General features: G+C 40.7%; 1 protein-coding gene across 1 annotated transcript; it reads right to left on the reverse strand.

The window, feature by feature from the left end:
• Positions 1-3,952: 3,952 nt before the first annotated feature.
• LOC138876133 (homologous-pairing protein 2 homolog) lies at positions 3,953-5,422 on the reverse strand. Its single transcript, XM_070155034.1, has 5 exons — positions 5,264-5,422; positions 4,725-4,835; positions 4,416-4,567; positions 4,283-4,319; positions 3,953-4,213 (listed from the first exon to the last, which is right to left on the reverse strand). Exons 1-5 carry the CDS (start codon positions 5,420-5,422, stop codon positions 3,953-3,955), a joined length of 720 nt encoding a protein of 239 aa, XP_070011135.1.
• Between the last annotated feature and the right edge of the window lie 14,550 nt (positions 5,423-19,972).

Here is a 19,972-nt window from a genome sequence, read left to right on the forward strand (position 1 = left end):
GTCAAAGATTCTTTGATTTCAGGCTTAATCATGTCTATCACACAAAATGCACTTCCTCACAACAGTGAAGAAGCGGGAGAAAATAGTGGCATGGGGCTGGGTGTACAACCTGTAAACCCTGAGGGAGTACCAAACGTGGAGACAGTTTATATTAGCTCCCACAACGTTCTAAACACGAAAGCAGGTGCAGACCCTAGAAGGAACGGACGTAGGGAAGTCCAGGCTGGAGGCCAAGAAGCACGAGGAGTGGAAGAAGGAGGAGTCAACCTCCAAGTCATTTTTGAAATGTTGCAAACACAACAAGTGGCTATTGCTCAGCTGCAAAGTCAATAAAAACCCCAAGCACCGTGGCACCGAAAACGGCTCCTCGAGTCGAGCAGGTACTGGAGAGATCGAGCAATAACTGATCAGCAACAGACCCCACTATTATGAATATGCTCGAGGATCTCACTAAAATAATTGAATCAGGAGAAAAGAATATAAAAGATAACGATAAAAGAGTAGAGACTTATAACTCGAGGGTCGATCTGATCCACGGGGCACCTCCGATTCTGAAGGGAGTAGATTCAAAGATGTTCGTGCAGAGGCCATTCCCATCAAATGCAGCTCCAAAGTCCATCCCGAAGAAATTCAGAATGCCCAATGTCCTGAAGTATAACGGGACCACAGACCCCAATGAACACATCACCACTTACACTTGTGCTGTAAAAGGAAATGACTTAAAGGATGACAAGATAGAGTCTGTCCTATTGAAGAAATTTGGAGAAACACTGTCGAAAAGGGGCTATGATGTGGTATCATAACTTGCCCCAGAATTTAATGGACTCATTTGCCATGTTGGCAGGATTCTTTTGTGAGGGCACACGCCGATGCCATCAAGGTCGCCACCAGGAAGTTCGATGTCTTCAAAATCAAACAGAGAGAGAACGAGATGCTAAGGGAATTCGTATTTCGATTTCAGATGGATCGAATGGAATTACCACCGATCTCCGACGACTGGGCAGTACAGGCCTACACTTAAGGCTTGAACGAATGAATCTCGGTAGCTCCAAGGTAGTTAAATCAAAATTTGATCGAATATCTCGCTGTGACCTGGGCGGATGTGCACAACAGATACCAATCAAAGATCAGGGTCGAAGACAACCAACTAGGAGCCCCCTCGAGCTCAGTATATCCCAATAGGCTCTTTACAAAGGAGAAAAGGTTTACAGAAAGGGAGCCAAGATCAAATAAAGAAAGATACCAACCATATGCAGAAGATCAAAGAAACGCGCCAAGGCATAACATGCCTCGAGGCGATCGAAGGGCAGATCGAGGTCATCCCACCCAGGGACTCATGAGTAAATCTGGGTTCGATAGGCATACTAGACCGGTAGAGGCACCCCAGTTATCTAAGTAAAACTTTAACGTCGATGTATCAGGCATCGTATCGACCATAAGGAAAATAAAAAATGCTAGGTGGCCAAAACCCGTACTATCAGACCCTTCACGGAGGAACCCTAACTTGGTGTGTCAGTATCACGGCACTCACGGTCATAGGACCGAGGACTGCAGACAGCTTCGAGAGGAGGTAGCCCGACTGATCAGCGAGGGGCACCTTCGAGAATTCCTCAGTGACCGAACTAAAAACCAATTTCGGGAAAGAGAGGCGAACAGAAAAAACGAACCAGAAGAACCACAGCATGTCATCCACATGTTCGTTGGAGGGGTCGATGCCCCACAGGAACCCGTTTTCAAATGGACGAAAATATTCATCACCAGGGAAAGGCGAACACGGAGTTATATACCAGAGGATGCTCTCATGTTCAGCGAAGAGGACAACGAGACCTTGTCTTAGCCTCATAATGACGCACTGGTAATTTCTTTTCTTTTGAATAAAATTCAGATTAAACATGTGCTCGTGGACCCAGGTAACTCGGCCAGCATAATCAGGTCGAGGGTAGTGGAGCAACTCAGATTGCTCGATCAGATCGTACCCACCTCTCGAGTCCTCAATGGATTCAACATGGCAAACGAGACAACAACAGGGAAAATCATCCTCCCGGTCAATGTAGCCGGAACAATCCAAGATACCAAGTTTCATGTCATCGAAGGTGACATGAGATACAATGCCTTACTTTGAAAATCGTGGATACACAGTATGAGGGTAGCACCCTCAAACCTTCATCAAATGATGAAGTTTCCAACCGAGGATGGAGTAAAAGCAGTGTACGGGGAGCAGCATGCAGCGAGAGAGATGTTCGCAGTGCATAATGCAGTGCTGACATCTATGCCCTCTACATCGAAGAAGCCAAAAGACAAGTAAACAGACAAATAGCAACCACAACCTACATTCTCAATTTTACCTAAATGAGTAAATAAAGGACCATGCCGCGCCTCGGAGCAAGCAATAAAAAATGGATCAAAGCTCTAACACTATCGATGCTAAGGTACAACATTCTCCCATTTCATTTATGTTTTGTACTAACTTATTGCATGTGTTCGATTAAGAGGAATCGAAGCACCATCCAGCTCGAAGACCTTTGATTTTAAAGCATAAGTTGCACTCTTTTTCCCTTAGACCAGATTTTATCCCGAACGGGTTTTACGGGCAAGGTTTTTAATGAGGCAACATTTATATGCTACCTAAGGAAAACTCATCAAGTATTCAAAGCTTCCCTTCAATCAACCTCAAATACTGAGGGGCGTCACCCCGGGAGGTCGCCTCTTCAAAGAACTCAAACTACACCAAGGAGGACCCCGATAGGAGAATGATGTATTGGGACAAACGGTAGAATGAACCGTGTCCATGTAGAATAATTGGGCCTCTGAAGGCAAAAAACATGTACGCATACATCAAATAATTGAGGAAACCTTTTGCTTATCAAAACAATCAAAGAAGTTCAATGCTTTCATGCAAAATGGCTCAAGGGCCAAAAATCCTCGAACACTCGGGGACTTCATCGACAGTCAACTCGTCGAAGCCATCGAAAACTCGAATTCGTAAGATCTCAATAAGGCAATTTCGAGCTAGTAAGACCTCAATGAGGCAACACCAAATCTGTAAGACCTCGACGAGGCATGCCAAAACTTACAAGACCTCAAAAAGGCATAACCCCGATATTAAGACTGAGGCTATATATCAAACTTGTAAGACCCCTAAAAAGGCATACCCTCGATATAGACGCCGAGGTCATCCCGCCCGGGTACTATCGACTACGATCGTATCAAAAGGCTCCGGCCAAATTAATGCGATTTGAAGACATCCGACTTCCACCAAAAAACTAAAGGCCTCCAAATGCTTCGAAAACACTTCAAAAAGAACCGGCTAATCAGGCTACCCTTGGCATAAGCAAAGGAGCTTCGATAATATCAGCTCCGAACAATAAAAAGGCTTCGAAAACAATCATCCTTTGATGAAAAGGTTTTGAAAACTCAACCTACGAGCAAGCCTCCCGAGGTATTCAGCTATCGTCACATATCGACTCATAATCGAGGTTCTCGTTGAGCCGTCGAAGAGTCGGACGAACATAAAACATGCCATGGCATAATCAAAACTTCAAAAGTCTTTAGCTAAAATGAGGAAAAAACTATATCCGTATTACAGGTCGCATCGACCCAATCTAAAAAAGAGCCTAAGGGCCAATGCGTAAGAGCCCAAGGGCCAGCCTAAAGGCCAATGCGTAAGATCCTAAGGGCCAGCCTAAAGAGCCTAAGGGCTAATATGTTGAAAACCTAAGTTTCAATGAGCCCGAATCAAAATTTGACTCAAGGATCGAACACCGAGCTGGTTATCAACAAGCATCGAGATTTATTCCAAAAAGGCAAAGAAAATACAAGAAATGACGAACTGAAAAAATCCATATATATATATATATATATATATATATATATGATAAAGTTTCACGAAGACATATCTACAAGGCTCATGCCTAGAGCCCTTACACAAAAAGGGAACAAATGAAAACCTAATCTATCGCGGGGTTACTTGACCAGACGGAGCTCCCTCAGAAGTTGTGCCTTCAACGGCCTGGCCCTCGACCCTCGGGTCATCGACGGCCTCCTCCCCCTCAGGGACTTCACCTTTGTCTTTATTATCCTTAGAGCCTCTGGTCGAACCACTGGTTGAACCATCCTTGGGAGAAAGCAGAGTTGTCGATTCTTCCTTTAGGGCCTTCACCCTCTCAATCTCGACAGAAAAATTGATGCCCCCTGCATATACATCCTCGAGAGCCTATCTGCGAGATCTTAATCGAGCATATTCCAAATCTCGAGAGAGTTTAAGTTCGACCTCTTTGGATACCTTCCTAGCTCGAGCAATTGCAGCAGCAACATCTTTTCTATATGAGGATATGAGCACGACGGCTTTGGACTTAGCTGCAGATAGCTCAGCAACTGATTCGACATGGAGATCTTTGTACTCACATCTCTCTTACCTCGCCCCTTGAAGTTGGCACTCAACCGAGGTGAGCTTCTCTCGAAGAGTTTCTTTATCAGAAGACACCTCATTCACGCGCAGCTTCAGCCCAAGGATTTCGGTATCTCTCACTCTAAGATCTTCCCGCATTAGGTCATTTTTTTGCTTGAGCTGAAAAAAGCCAAATTAAGGTATCAAACGCTCAATTAACTGAAGCACAAAACTAAGCCCACGAAGGTCGTATTACCTACTCATCGAGATCGGCTCGTTCTCAAGATATCCTATCCAAATGAGCTCGAAGGTCACCTAGTTCCCCCTACTTTTGGACATGAAGGGCCTTGAGTTCGTCCAATTTAGAAACGAGCTTCCTAAATTCATCCTCACAACGAGCCAACTCTGCTTGTGACTTGGAAAAGGCTTGGTTGAAGAGCTTGAAAGCCTAAAAACACAAAATAAGGAAGTTAGAAAAGCAAGAATCGAAACTCAAGATACAACGGTCAAATCAAGATTACCTGTTGTCGAAGCTTCTCGGCTTTTTCATAGATCAACAAAGAGTCTATATCGGGGCCTTCATCAATCCCTGCAAAAAATCCTTCAAACATACTATTCTCTCCGGGGGATGCCCCCGCAACGGGAGTTTTCATATCTTGGGCATCCCGTATTTGCCCAGGAGAGAATGATGGGCCCGACAGAGGCTCATATACATTGATCACCTTGACTAGGTCGATGGGGGCCCTCTCCCTCCTACGAGGGGCCTCACCACTAGTTTCTTCGTGTTCATCAACCAGGTGCCCCTTAGCACCCGATGTGTTTTGGTCGATGGTCGGCATGGGGATTTCGTCTAATCCCTCAGTTTGGGTCGACTACCTCAGCGGCCTCCGTTCCAGCGGCCTCCGACTCAGTTGCCTTTAGATCAGTAGACTTCGAGGCAGCAACACTTCTTCTCCCCCTAAGTACCAGCGGGTAGTCTTCACCCTCTTTACCCTCGGCACAAAGACCTTTGGCCGCCTCCCGAGTAGAGGCCATTGAACCGGCCTCGGGCTTTTAAACTTTAGCCTTTTTTGGCTTCGGGGACCGACTGGTGATTTCTTCTTTATCTTTTTCTCCTTATCAGGCTTCGAGATATTTGCTTCCCCAAGCGGGGGTTCGCTCATGAAAATGGCCTCTCCAAGGCCTGCATAGGCACAAAGGATAAGAATACTAGCGAGAGATACCTTCTCTATCGAGATCAAGCATGAACAGAGATAAAACTCACCATGATTTTTGGCCTCCCAATGGGACTTATCCAGATCGCGCCGCACATGCTTAGCATATGAGCAGATCAAATCAAGTCGTCAGATCCAGCCCGAGAGATCCTCGACAGCACCGGGGTACCACTCGGTGATCGAAAGGTGTTAATTCGAAGGCAAGAAAAGATATCCGATTAAGCGAAACATGTATTACTTACAATTCATATTCCATTCCTCAGGGAATAGCATTCTCTCAGCAGGGATCAGGTCCTGGGTCCTGACTCAGACGAAGCGACTCATCCATCCTCAGTCTTTATCTTCGTCGGTGCTAGCAAAAAAGGCCTTCAGGGATCAACGTTTCAGCTTAATCAGGCCACCTCGATAATGTTGGGGCCTATACAGTCTAATTAGATGGTTGAGGGTAGAAGGCATCCCCTCAACCATGTTTGAAAAATACCTAATCATATAAACAATGTGCCAGAATGATGGGTAAATTTGTCCAAGTGTCACGTGATATTAGCTGCAGAAATCAAGGATCACTGGATCTATCAATGGTGAAGAGGCTTCTACCAGGCCTAAGGTGAAAGAATATGTGTATACACTAAGGAAACTGGCCTTGTGCTTGGTTATGTCTTCTCCTCATGAAGGAACCTCTACTTGCACCACCTTCCCCCAACGGCAGTCGGCCTTCACTTTCTCGATTTCAGTCAATAAACTGACATATTGAGACATGGTTTCTCATCGTCCCGGAACAGCAGAGGTGTTTTCGACCTGAAAATCAGAAGATGTATCACAAGGCCCGGGAGTACACTCCTTGATACTAGGAGGAACTACCGGTTTACCTTTGGTCCTTAGAGAAGACGATGGAGCTTTTTCCTTTTGAGGAATAATTTAGAGGTCTTCGCCATTTCTAAAGCAAAGGATCCGAAAAATTGGAAAATGTCGTTAGAAAAGAAAAGGAAAAGTTCAAGGAAATTGAAATGGGCTAAATGAAATCTTGGAAGCGCTAACGAGGAGTAATATCGGCAAAGTTATGAGGTTTTGTCTATTTATATAAATCGCTTGAAAGTGCTGAAGAAGCCAAAAGGCCGATCGTTGGACACCCATAATTAATGATTTTGAGAATCGTGCCGAAGCAACCCTTCTGTCGCTTCAACCGCTTACGTCATGATGTTGGCATCAGAACCAAAGCATCGGGAATCGTATTGTCATAAATTATTGGGAACAATCTACGAGTTTGGCTCAAGTAGTCATTCGCTCGATTATTTAGCCCCCGGGCTACCCGAGTTCAAGCCAGTTCTCGCTCAAGAACTATTTATAAAGCCTCAAGGCTTCTCTTTCTCTCAAGTTCGAGCAAACGCTCACTCGATTATTTAGCCCCCGGGCTACCCAAGTTCGAGCCAGCTCTCGCTCGGGGACTATTTATAAAGCCTCAAGGCTACTCTTTCTCTCGAGTTCGAGCGAATGCTCACTCGATTATTTAGCCCCCGAGCTACCCGAGTTCGAGCCAGTTCTTGCTCGGGGACTATTTATAAAGCCTCAGGGCTACTCTTTCTCTCGAGTTCGAGCAAACGCTCACTCGATTATTCAGCCCCCGGGCTACCCGAGTTCGAGCCAGTTCTTGCTCGTGGACTATTAATAAAGCCTCAGGGCTACTCTTTCTCTCAAGTTCGAGCAACGCTCACTCGATTATTTTGCCCCCGGGCTACCCGAGTTCGAGCCAGTTCTCACTTGGGGACTATTTATAGAACCTCAGGGCTACTCTTTCTCTCGAGTTTGAGCGAACGCTCACTCGATTATTTAGCCCCTGGGCTACCCGAGTTCGAGCCAGTTCTTGCTCGGGGACTATTTATAAAACCTCAGGGCTACTCTTTCTCTCGAGTTCGAGCGAACGCTCACTCAATTATTTAGCCCACGGGCTACCCAAGTCCGAGCAGGTTCTCACTCAAGTACTATTTATAAGGCCCAAGAGCTATCTTTACTTTAAGTTTGAACAATTTTTCGCTCAAATTGCGGGCTGCCAGAGTTTGAGCAAACTCTCGCTCAGGGATTATTTGTAAAGGCCTAAGAACTATCTTTATTTTTGGATGATCAAGCAAATTCCCCCCAGTTACGAAATCTAAAATCTGCTTTAGTTCGAGGAGGTTACCACTCAAGGACTATTAGCAAGACCTAAAAGGGCTAGGCCTTATTTCAAAAATTGAGACCTTGGTCTCACTCAATTCGGGCCCAGAAGTCCCAGCGACCTAAGTTCCCATCAAATCAATCTAGGCTTAGTCTAAGGGATAGCAAATAGCTCCAAGGAATGTCATGTTAACCAATTAAAAACCTAAGGGTTATTATAACCGGGTCCAGTATTCAACCGGATCGGTAAAGTCATGCATTTGGATTTCTCACAAAAGAAGGTGAAACGGAGTTCAACCCAAATTGAAGGCAAAATAAAGAAACTATTATATTAATAAAAAATGATTACAAAGACCCACGAAGGGTCCTTACAGAGAAACAAAGAAGCAAAAACAATAGCTAAAAAGCCTAATCTACTTCCGAGGGTATATCCTCGGGAATGACATCTTCGAGAACCGTTTCCTCGGGGACCCCTCTTCGATCTTTAGAGTCTTGTCTTCGAGGACCTCCTCCAAGGCAGCAATAGATGAGGAAGAGGCTATAGCATATCAAAGAGAAAAAGCTCTTAGGAAGCAAGGAAAATTGTGGCCTGGTGAAAAACTTAGCGAGTATGGGTCTCATCAGCACTACTATAGTGAAGCCACTTCTTGAGACATTGCACCAGTGTGGGATGCAAAAGTTAGTAGATAGTGCCACCTCACTCCATGGAAGGCAAAAGGAGTGAAGCGCCACACCAGGTTGAAGTTAAGAGAGATGAGCAACGGTTTACAATCCACATATCTTCTGATGCGGGAAGAATTGGAGGCCTCTCTCTCATTATTTCGGAATGACAACAGCAACAACAACAACCCAGTATACTACCACTCGATGGGGAAAAGCTTTGAAAAAGAGCCATGGCATAACTGACAAAACAGCTGCCATGTGACGTTATTTGAACCATAGAAATAGGAGTTTGGATGAGGATAAAGAGAAGAAAAGGGCTAAAGGTTGTTGAAGAAGGACTGAATGAAGGCTTGGTTCATGCAATCCCCCATTTATAGAGAGATAGTAATGTCACCGGCGGCGCAATCAATACCTTTGGGGAAACGTATTAACGGTGCAATCAATGCTTTTGGGGAAATGGATCGGCGGCGCAATCACCGCTTTTGGAAAAATGAACCGACAGTATATTCAATGCTTCTAGAAAGACGAATCGATGGGATATTTCATTCACCTCGAAAGCTTATGTCATAAACATGATGTCATCATGAGAGGCTCGAGAAAATCGAGGTTAAAATCATTTCATATCATTCTATTCTAAGAAATGCGGAGACTATCTGTATACGGTCAAAATCAGGGAAGACTGATTTGAGGCTTCTGTGGCAATTCAAGCCTGGCCTTATTGGGATCAAAACACATTCCACGGCCCGTCCTCGAAGCACTCGCCTCAGCAGAGTACGTCGAAGACTCACCATAGTGTACCTCGAGGTAGTATGAAAATCGATGTCCATTATAAAAAAGGGGGAAACCCCCGAGGGCACACGATGAGGATTGACAAAGTCTGCAAGAATAGCACAAATCCATATTGAGCCGTTATACAGCTGTATTAGTAGCATTTCTTCGTCTACTGTGTTGGGATTCTCCCCTCCAATAAAAAGGGGATCCTTATCATCTTGAAAGCTTTCTCGGATTATTACACAACATATTTAATACAATACAACATTCTCTGCTCTCTGCTTAAACAATTGTTCTTCACATTTATTGCTTATTCTTTCATTGTTCATTTATTGTTCTTCATTTATTGCTCATTATTAACCGCAAAAGGCCATCTTTGAGGCCTTCATTATCATTAATTCTTCATCAATTGGTCATTGCTATTAGCCCATCTAGACCTCGAGGTCGTGCTCCAGCCAGCTTGAGGCCCAGTCTTGTGGCCCTATTGGTTTGCATTTCTTATTTTCTCTACTTACACCTAGCATCTATTGTCCAACAATTAGCATTAAAATAAATCACACATTTTTAGAACCAAAAAATCAAGTAATAAGTGTAGTTACCATTTTCAAGGTAAACACCGAGGCTACTTTTATTTTCCGTTTTCATCATTCTCTTGGGGATGGAGTTTCCCTCATTTCGCTTTTACTCTCTTGTTTCTGGAAAACTTCGGATCCTACTTCTTTACCTACACTCCCAGTTTCTTCTTCTTCTTCCAAGGGGAATTCAAATTTATCAATAAGCAATAGAAAAGATATTTGTCGCTGATATGGCAATACGTTGTAATGTTTTAGTTGTTCATCAATCTTTTGTTCAATACAATTGCTGATGTTTTGTTGGTTGTAGCGATTGCTCTCTTCTTGAAAGACCCTCAATCACCTTTCACAGTTGCACAAGGATTTAAGTCGTCCACTCGACAAAGATTTATCGATCGAACTGTTAGCTTGGATGACATTAAATTTATAAAGAATGCGACAAACTGTGTAAGTGTATAATCCATAAATTCAAGGTTAAATAGCATTATATATCCCTTTTCATAGGTTTAAATTTGTCTCTGATGTAACCTAATCTTTCCCCTTTTTTTCTTTCTTGCAATATTTAGATGGTTAACGACGTTATACTGGGGATAACACAAGCAACTTTGTCTCATTATATCCACCGAAGATACAGTAATTGACCTCCTTAATTAGCTGACTTTAGACTTATTAGAAACGTAATTTAATTTTATGTACAAGGATTTTCTGGAGATCATCTTTTACCAAGGATGACCATCAATTAAGTAGTGGCTAGCTCAATTGCACTTTTACTTCTTTGACACAATAACATATTGTAAAGGGCATAATAGGTGTGTCACAAACAATATCAATCGATGAATTAAGTATATAAACAGAATTGAAAGTTCAATTATGTGTTGACCCAAAAGGTCATCTCTTGTTTTACAAGTCAAATCTATGTCCCGAGACCTTAAAATGTCCTCTTATCTCACCTCGATCTGCGTGCGCAGTCCGGACGCGTTTCTGGAAATTTTTTATGTGAAATACAAGAAAAATAATAAATTTGGCCTTTAAAATTTAGAAAAATTGACTTTGGTCAACATTCTTGGTAAATGGACCCAAACCCGTGATTTGACGGTCTCGTAGCATCCGTAATAAAATATGGGACTTAGGCGTATGCACGGAGTCATATTCTGAGATCCCTAGCCCGAGAAAAGAATTTATTAAAGAAAATTATTTGCTGGAAAATATAAAGACTTTTGGAAAGGAAATGATGTGTATTGGCCCGTATTTTGGTTCTAGAGCCCGGTACAGGTTTAAAATTATATTTAAGTCGAACTTGTTATATTTCGTATGAATCAGTGTTGATTTCATATAAATCGGACCTTAGGTTGAGAAAATGGAAATTTTGAACTATCTTATGCATTTCATGAATTTGAGGTTAAATTCGTAGTTGTTGATGTTATTTTGATGATTTCATTGCACGAGCAAGTTCGTATGATATTTTTAGACTTGCGTGCATATTTGGTTTGGAGCTCCGAGGGCTTAGGTGAGTTTTGGATAAGCCACGCAGTGATTTGGACTTAGGAAAACTCAGTTGTGCATCTGGTATTTTTGCACAGGCCTCTGATATCGCAATTGCGAGATCAGACTTTGCAATTATGAAGTGGACAGGCCTGGGAAATGCGACATATGTGTCGCAAATGCGAACCAGTCCTGGGCATGCCCTCATCGCAAATGCGAACTCTGGGCTGGAAATTGAGAAAGCCCTTACATCGCAAATGCAAACGTTTTCTTCGCAAATGCGAAGATAGCATATTTTCAAAGGGTTCGCAATTGCGAACCCCTGATCACAATTGCGATAACTGCACCTGTTAAGTGGGATTTCAGACGAGATTTTTCATCATTTTACAACTTTCTCAAACCCTAAATATCCTTAAGCGATTTTTCAAAGGCTAAAACCTCTCCAAATCACAAGTAAGTGATTTCTAGCACATCTTCTTCAATCTAATTCATCTTTTTACATAATTTCACTTCAAAATCTAGGGTTTTTCATGGGAAATTGGGTGCTTTTGGATAAAAATTAGGATTTTCAAATTTTGGGAATTTGGACCTTGATTTGAGGTCGTGTTTTAAAATTAATTGCATATTTGAGTTCGTGGGTGAATGGGTGATCGGGTTTTGGTTCGAACTTCGGATTTTGACCAAGCAGGCCCGGGGTCAATTTTTGACTTTTTGGGAAAAACATTGGGAAATCTATATTCATGCATTAGAATTGGTTTATTTAGCATTTATTAATGTTATTAAGTAAATTATGACTAGATACAAGCGAATTGGAAGTGGAACCGAGAGGTAAAGCGGTAATTGAGGCTTTATTTTGTTCGTAGAATCGAGATAAGTGTTTGGCCTAACCTTAGCTTGAGGGAATAGGAGTTGTGGTCTTATTTGTTATATGTTAGTATCGAGTACGACGTATAGGTGTGGTGACGATTATATATACGTTAGTGTCAAGCATGCCCGTGAGTCTTATACCATGATTGTTGTGACTCTATTATGCATCGTCCATACTTAAATTGATAATTATCCATGTTGATCAAGGCTTATGATAATTTCTTTGTAATTGACCATTGTGGAAGTATTGGATCAAGTTGTGATTCATTTTGTAAAGTAACTATTGCAACGAGATTGGTTATAGCTGATTTCCTTGCCAGAATGTTATTGTTTATATTGTTGAATCCCTTGTCGGGATGTATTGTTTCAATTGTTTGGGTGAGGAAGAGTATAAAGCACAAACGGTGATGTCGTGCATGATATTGTGAGTATTAATGCACGAAGGGTGATGCTGTGCCGATATTGTGAGTATTAATGCACGAAGGGTGATGTCGTACCGTGATTTGAGAGTTAATACACGAAGGGTGATGTCGTGCTGATATTGTGAGTGTTAATGCACGAAGGGTGATGTCGTGCCATGATTATGAGAGGTAATATACGAAGGGTGACGTCGTGCCATTTCTGTTGCTTCATATGGTGAGAACGAGAGTAAAAGCACAAAGGGTGATGTCGTGCACGTGTTACTGCTTTCCTTATTCCTGCTGATTTAACTATGGTGTCATTTATGCTTCTCTATTAGTTTATTGTTAGAAATCGATATTTCCCGCAGCATGTCTCCTTCCCATTTTATTCTGTTGATTATTGTTATTATGGTTCTCTTTGCATATGATTTAACTACACAGTTTTATATGATTGTCGTGTCCTAGCCTTGTCACTACTTCGCCGAGGTTAGGGTCGATACTTACCAGTACATGGGGTCGGTTGTACTGATATTGTACTTTGCACTCTTTTGTGCAGATTTCGGTGTCGAGCCCGGTGAGTAGCTGAGGTAGCTGCCTTCAGTCCAGGGAGACCAAGGTAGATCTATTGGCGTCCGCAGAGCCTGAAGTCCCCTTCTCTGTTTTAGCTTTTTGCTGTCTCTTTTCATTTCCAGAACAGTTGTATTTCTTTCATACTTATATTTGTAGCAAAAATCTTAGTCGTTCGTGAAATTGTGATACCAGATTCGTGGGTAGACTTGTATCGAAATATTTGAGTTTGTTATAATATTATCGCACTTTATATCTGCTTAGCTTTAGTTACTATTTATATCTGTTGTAGACATGTGATTTTTAACCCTCCCCAAAAAATTTTATATTTTAGCATGTAAATATTTAATTTAGGCCCAATATAGCTATTTCAACTCATTTTTACTCTTTTACTTTATTTTACTACAAGGAAATGAAAATTACAAAAAAATATTTTTATTTTATGTACCTTTCATAAAGTAAAAAAAAATATACAAAAAAATAGTACCTTAATTTTATCTTTATATAATCTTGAAAATACAAAAAATATGTAATAGTTTCATGTTTTAATATAGTTTAGTTTAATTAATTAGAATTTATTTTTGCATCATGTAGTATAGTTATCTTATATTAAGGGAATTTAGCTATGGTTTTAATTAATAATTTTTGGAGTCTTCTTAGCCCAAAATTGAAACACAAAAAAAAAAGACATGGCCCAACCCAATTACCCTTAGCCCATTCTTCCCAACCCATTAGCCCATTTAAGTGCAAGATTTAATCCTAGCCTTCTATTTCCTCCTAATCCAATGGCCATCATCCTTTCCCACTTCCATATAAAATACCCAATTATAGAAACCCTACCCCAAGTTTTTCAATTCCTAGACCTAGACTACACTAAAGAGGGCAGCCATTGTTTCTTCATCACCTCCCTTCACAAAAATCGACCACTCTTCTCTGCCAGGACCTTCACATGGCAGATGTCCAAAGTCAAATAGCAAGAACTCAGTAGTCCGAAGTCAAACAGCAAGAACTCAGAAGCAAAATCGTTGGACCATCTGGCGTAACTCCAAATGTTTGTTAATTTGAATATTGTCAATTGACCCAAGTCTAATAAGAACGTGACCACTCTTAATTGAAACGATAGTAGTAAAAGTCTTGATATTCTAATCTTGAAGTCAGAAAGTAATTAATGACATTGGAGGAGATGAGGTCGGTGGCTAATGACATTGCTAGCGAAATGTCCAGTGAACAATTCGGTCCGTGTTCGAGTTTCCGGTGCCGATACGAGGTTTCGGTTTGCAATTTTGGTATTTCGGTCCAAGGATTATGGCTTTGTTTAGCCCGATTGATTTACAATTTTCAGCTTGGTTCATCAATAAAAGGTCCATTTCTCAATTTTCGTTCTTATTTTGTTGTGTTATGATAGCTCGATGCGCGTGTTGATTGATTTGTGATTCCACGTTGTTTGAGTAGCATGTCTTAGTTTTCATTTAAATTGTTTTAATTAGTTTTTATTTCAATTGTGATGCATGTAGTCTTGGGTTCTTGAATAAATGCTTTTAATTGGGTAGATGAAAAAATTAGAGTTATTTTTTTTGCAAGGAATAAGCATGTGCCATAAGGTGAATTTTGGACCATAAAGAATTTAGGTCAAGTAATAGATTATGTTAGCTGGCTTATTTGCTCCCCAATAATATCTTGTCCATAAATTTGGTATCACAACAATCTCAAAGATTAGGAAAATAATTAAAATGCGTAGTTGCTTTAGGTGCGCTATTTAATAATTTACCTTCCTAAATTCGAGTACGCATTTATGTGACCCAAATTCAAATCTCAACAATGTTAGATAGAATATGTAGAGAGCCATGGGTGCATTTATGTGACGTGGTTCAAGACATATTTTAAATGACATTGCAATTTTTCCTTAAAATTAAATAAAGCGGTTAAAAAGTTAAAATTGCACATAGGTTAAAACATGTATTAAAATCAGATAATAGGTCAATTGTAACAGTTGAGCGACCGTGCTTGAACCACGGAACTCAGGAATGCCTAACACCTTCTCCTGGGTTAACAGAATTCCTTACCCAGATTTCTGGTTCGCAGACTGTAATACAGAGTCAATCTTTTCCTCGATTCGGGATTTGAACCGGTGACTTGGGACACCATAAAATCATCCTAAGTGGCGACTCTGAATCTTTAAATAAATAAATCCCGTTTCGATTGTCACTTTAAGTTGAAAAAAAACTCCCTTATATATCCCTCTTCTGGGGGTGTGTAGTAAAAAGGAGGTGTGACAGCTGTGGCGACTCTGCTGGGGACAAGAACCCAGAACTTCTGGTTCAGGGTTCAGAATTCGAGCTTAGATGAATTGTTATATTTGACTTTATTTATTATCTAATTTTATTACATGTTTGGGCCTAATGTGTTAAATGTTGCTTTTACCGCTTTGATATTATCTGAACTGTATATAAACTGTTACGAAACCCTTCTCTTCTCATCTTTGGGGATGTGCTCGCTGGTCGAGACTCCCTATTCTGTTAGTGTCATACCTTGAAATAAGAAAGAGTCTCGGACAAGTTACTAAGCCGGATGGCCTTTTGGTTCCCGGTACGTAGCCCCCTTCTCGGCTCGAGTTGTCCGCTCGAGTACACAAGTCCTGAACAAATGCCCGGGTTTTGAACCTAGAATAACTCAGTTGCATGCCGGATCCCTAGTAGAAACGCTTGTTTGCATCATGTGCACTTGACTTAGGTGACTCAACACAGGGGTTGGGTCCGTCTAGGACAGGTATACCCCAAAAAATAAAAGACCATCATGATGCATCTTATGTGCTACATGTTGCATTTATTCAAGGGTACAAGGGTCATTTGGCGGACCAATGATAGCTGAGGGTAAATGAAGAAATGAAAAAAAAATAATGAAAAAAGAAAGAAGAAAGGAAAAAAAAAGAAAAAAGGGTGAAGTGTGAAGATAAATCGAGTGAGGCCTAATTATATTTTCTATTACATTTTGTTAAGAAAAAAAAAAGAGCTTGAAAAATTCAAAAGATTTTTGTACTTTTTCACCATTTTTCAAAAATCAAAAATCAAAAAGGGGAAAAAAAATAAAAAAAGAGTTTACATGTTTCATCATTTTTCAAAAAAAAAAAGAGAAAGAAAAGACAAAAAAAACATATTTTCTCTAAATTAGTTGTAATTTTTATTTCTCGCCTGTATCTAATTTTTCCGAACTATGCATACCTGATTCTCGTCTTTCGGGGCATGAAACGTAGGCAACCCACATAGGGTCCGGTCTTCCTAGTAAATCTTAGGTTCTTGGCTTTGCGGGGTCATAGCCAAATTTTTCACTTCTAGCCATCTTTTGGCCAAATAAGCCATTTTGCAAAAATAGCCTCAATCATGTCTTGCATGTTTCTTAGGGAATGTTATTGTCTCACATAGTGTTGGTTTAAGTTTTCTCATACATGTGTGGATCTACTTACCGGAGTTTGAGCATGACAGATACCCCAGGATCACTGCATTCAGAAGTTGCTCGAGGAGCCATTTTATGTTTTTGGGTCAATTGTTTTGTTTTATTTTCTAGACCCGTATAGTAGTATTTAGTCTTTTAGGTGATGTTAGAGTTTGTATTGTCTAGTTAAGCTTGCATAGTCTTTTATTGTTGTATTTCTTATTTTTGCATTTGGAAATGTGTTACAAGTCAAAAATCCAAAAAAAAAAAAGAAATTTTGCGTTTTTTACATTTTCGTTGTAAGTTTTCTTTAGAACACTAATTCTAGAAATAAAAAAATTCCTTTGAGATTGTTTTTCCTTTAGGCAATTAATATCAAAACAAAAATTATTTTTATATTTCCTTTACTATATTGGGACCAAAATTCAAAAAAGAAAAAGAGAATTTTCTTTTAGTTCCTCTTTAAAAGTTTTCTTTAAGGTATTAATTTCAAAATCCAAAATATTTTCTTGTGAGGTGTTTCTTTGGAAAATGAATGAAAGATGAAAAAAAAAATTCTTTTTATTTTCATTAGAACTTTAGGATATTGTACATAAAAAAACATACTTTATCTTTTGTCTATCATTAGAATTTTTCCTTTAGGCAATCAAAATTGAAATCGAAAAATATTTTATTTTATTTTGTTTATTGCTTGTTTCGAAATCTTGCGTCAGGATATCAAATGAAAATTCAAATACTTTTCTGTGGTTTATTCTTTAGATTTTCTTCATAAAAGAAATGAATAAAAAAAAGGGTTTTTCTCTTCTAGGATTTTCCTTAATAGAGTATTTGTTTTTAAAAAAAAACATACTCATTAAGCTTGAGTTTAGAATGGGTTATAGAGCATTCAGTCTAGAAAATTCAAAAAAAGATTTGCTTCTTTTATTTCTCTTTTCTCATCGGATTAGTCACTAAGGTAAAAAGGAAAAAAAAGAAAAGGAAAAAGAAAACGTTAGTTTATGTGCTTTACTCTCGATCTTCTCGAACTACGCAAAGATCTGATTCATGCGGCGTCATGATACGTAGGCAACCTACATAGGGTTCGATCGAATCATTTTTTTTATTTATTAAAAGAAAAAAAAGAGAAAAAAATGGTGAAATTATGGGATGTGAGAATTGAGAAGGAAGAAAAAGAGCGACAATCAGAAAGAGAAAGGGGAAAGAAAATGAGCGAGCTAAGAAGTGTGAGGAAAGAAAAGAAAAGAGAAGATTCAAGTGGACAGATTGGGATGATGTCAAGTGACCATATGACCCTCAAAGTCATTCTAGAACCATTAATTGTTGCTAGGTTCATTGCAGGCAATGTGATATTTTTGTTATAAAATGCCCTAACGCTAACGGGATGACCCCATTTTGTTCCTTTTGATATCTTTATAGAAGAAAGGTGGTTAGTTTGTGGTTCTCGAAGTAGTAACTCCTCTCCACAACATAAAGTCAAAAGGCAATGGCAGAAAACAACAAAACTGAGTTAGTTGATACAGGTGCCCAAAAGCAATTGGTCAAACAGGACAATGGGTTGGTTGAAGAGGTGAGAATGTTAAGACAACACATGGCGGACATGTATCAGTCCTGGATGACTGGGAAGGCACCACCCCCGCCACCACCTAGCTTCTTAAATGATGCCCTTACCCAAACACCGGTCACAGTGCCAGATGATCCCCCATACTCTCCAGATCCACCCACTTATCATGGCTTTCCCAACCACTCTAGTAGCTCTGTCACTCATCTTCCAATTACCTTTCCTAAAAATTGCCCTCCTGTCTTATCCACCATCCCCAACAATGAACACCCGCTAAAAGCTCACGATGCCCAATATTACCCCTCATAGGTTGCCCACAAAATTCCCAACTCATACAAGCAGGGCCCACGGGATGAGCCTCATGTTGAAAATGAAAAGTTCACAGGAAGAAAGGGGCAAGATGGGATACCCAGGAGGCTGAAAGGCATAGAACAGTCCTTAAAGAACAAGCAAGGAATGGGAGACCAGGGTAGCATGTCTTACAAAGAATTATCTATGTCCCCCGACGTTCGTCTACCTGCGGGGTTTAAAGTGCCAAAGTTTAACTTGTATGATGGGTGTGGGGATCTGGTATCCCATTTGAGGGATTATTGCAGTGAAATGAGAAGTGTTGGCGAGAAAGATGATTTGTTGATGGCGTACTTCAGTGAGAGCCTGACTAGGGCAGCTTTGGAATGTCATAATCGTCAAGATGTTGGTAAGTGGCCTACATTGGGTTACATGGCTCAAGATTTTGTTCGATACTTTCAATACAGGTCAAGTGTTACCCTAGACCGCTCCTCCCTATCTAAAATGGAAAAGAATCCGGAGGAAAGCTTTAGGGAGTTTGGGCTCAGATGAAGGGAGCAAGCTGCTCGAATCAATACACCGATTGGTGAAGAAGAAATTGTTGAGCTTTTCCTACAAGCCCAGGGGCCCACCTACTTCAGTCATTTGATCCGGGCCTTGGGAAAGCCTTTCAAAGATGTGTTAAAAATAGGGGAGCTAGTGAAAGAGGGAATCAAGTCAGGCAAAATCATGAGTTGTTCGAAAGACATTCAGAACACCCCAGTAAGCTTGGGTGGAAGAAAGAGAAACAGAAAAGATGATCCGATGGGCTTTCCCGATCAATACTTCTAGCCTCAACATCGTCCCCGTGGATATACTTATGCGCCAGATGATCCTCCCCAATGTCATTTCTCTCCACGGAACTCCCAAAATCGTACAGCACTTTCCCAGTACCCAGCTCCACAAAATGCCTATCCACCCCCACGAGCCTACCGAAAACCCCCTGGATCAGGTTTCCAGCCAAATCAAGCATTTAAGAATGAGAGGTTGCTAAAAAAAGAAAAGGCTTTCACCCCTATTGGAGAATCATATGCCAGTTTGTTCCAAAAGTTGAAGCAATTGGACATGTTGAAGCCGATTCATATAAAAATGTCAAACCCTCTGTCAAAGAAGTTTGATTTTTCTCAAAGGTGCGTATATTGCTCAGATGCCCTGGGGCATGACATAGAGAAGTGTTGGAATCTGAAAAAAGCAATTCAGAAGTTTATTGATGCAGGTGACATTGTCGTGCAAAATCCAGATGCAGCAGACACTAGCCAAAGTCCATCGCCTATTCGTAATGAGACGCATATGATGAGTATGATTTGTTTTGAAAAGGAATATGAAAATTCTTCTGAGATCCTCAAAGGTCCATGCGCTGCAAAGTTTTCAGTGCTATTAGAGGTTGATCTTAAGAACGAGCCAGCAAAGGGAACCCAAAAGCAATTTGTTAATAACAATGTAATGGAAGTTTGTGAAGGTCCTAGTAATGTTGATGTGAAATTCAGTGGCTAAGATGCCGAGCTTGGCAATTGGAAAGACGTTCCTGTCTTGGTTAGCCAGGGAGGAGTTTTGGTGGTTTATTTTGTTGTCATTTCTGTTGTCCG

This window comes from Nicotiana sylvestris, chromosome 1 (genome assembly GCF_000393655.2).
Source record: "Nicotiana sylvestris chromosome 1, ASM39365v2, whole genome shotgun sequence".
Lineage (NCBI taxonomy): Eukaryota > Viridiplantae > Streptophyta > Magnoliopsida > Solanales > Solanaceae > Nicotiana > Nicotiana sylvestris.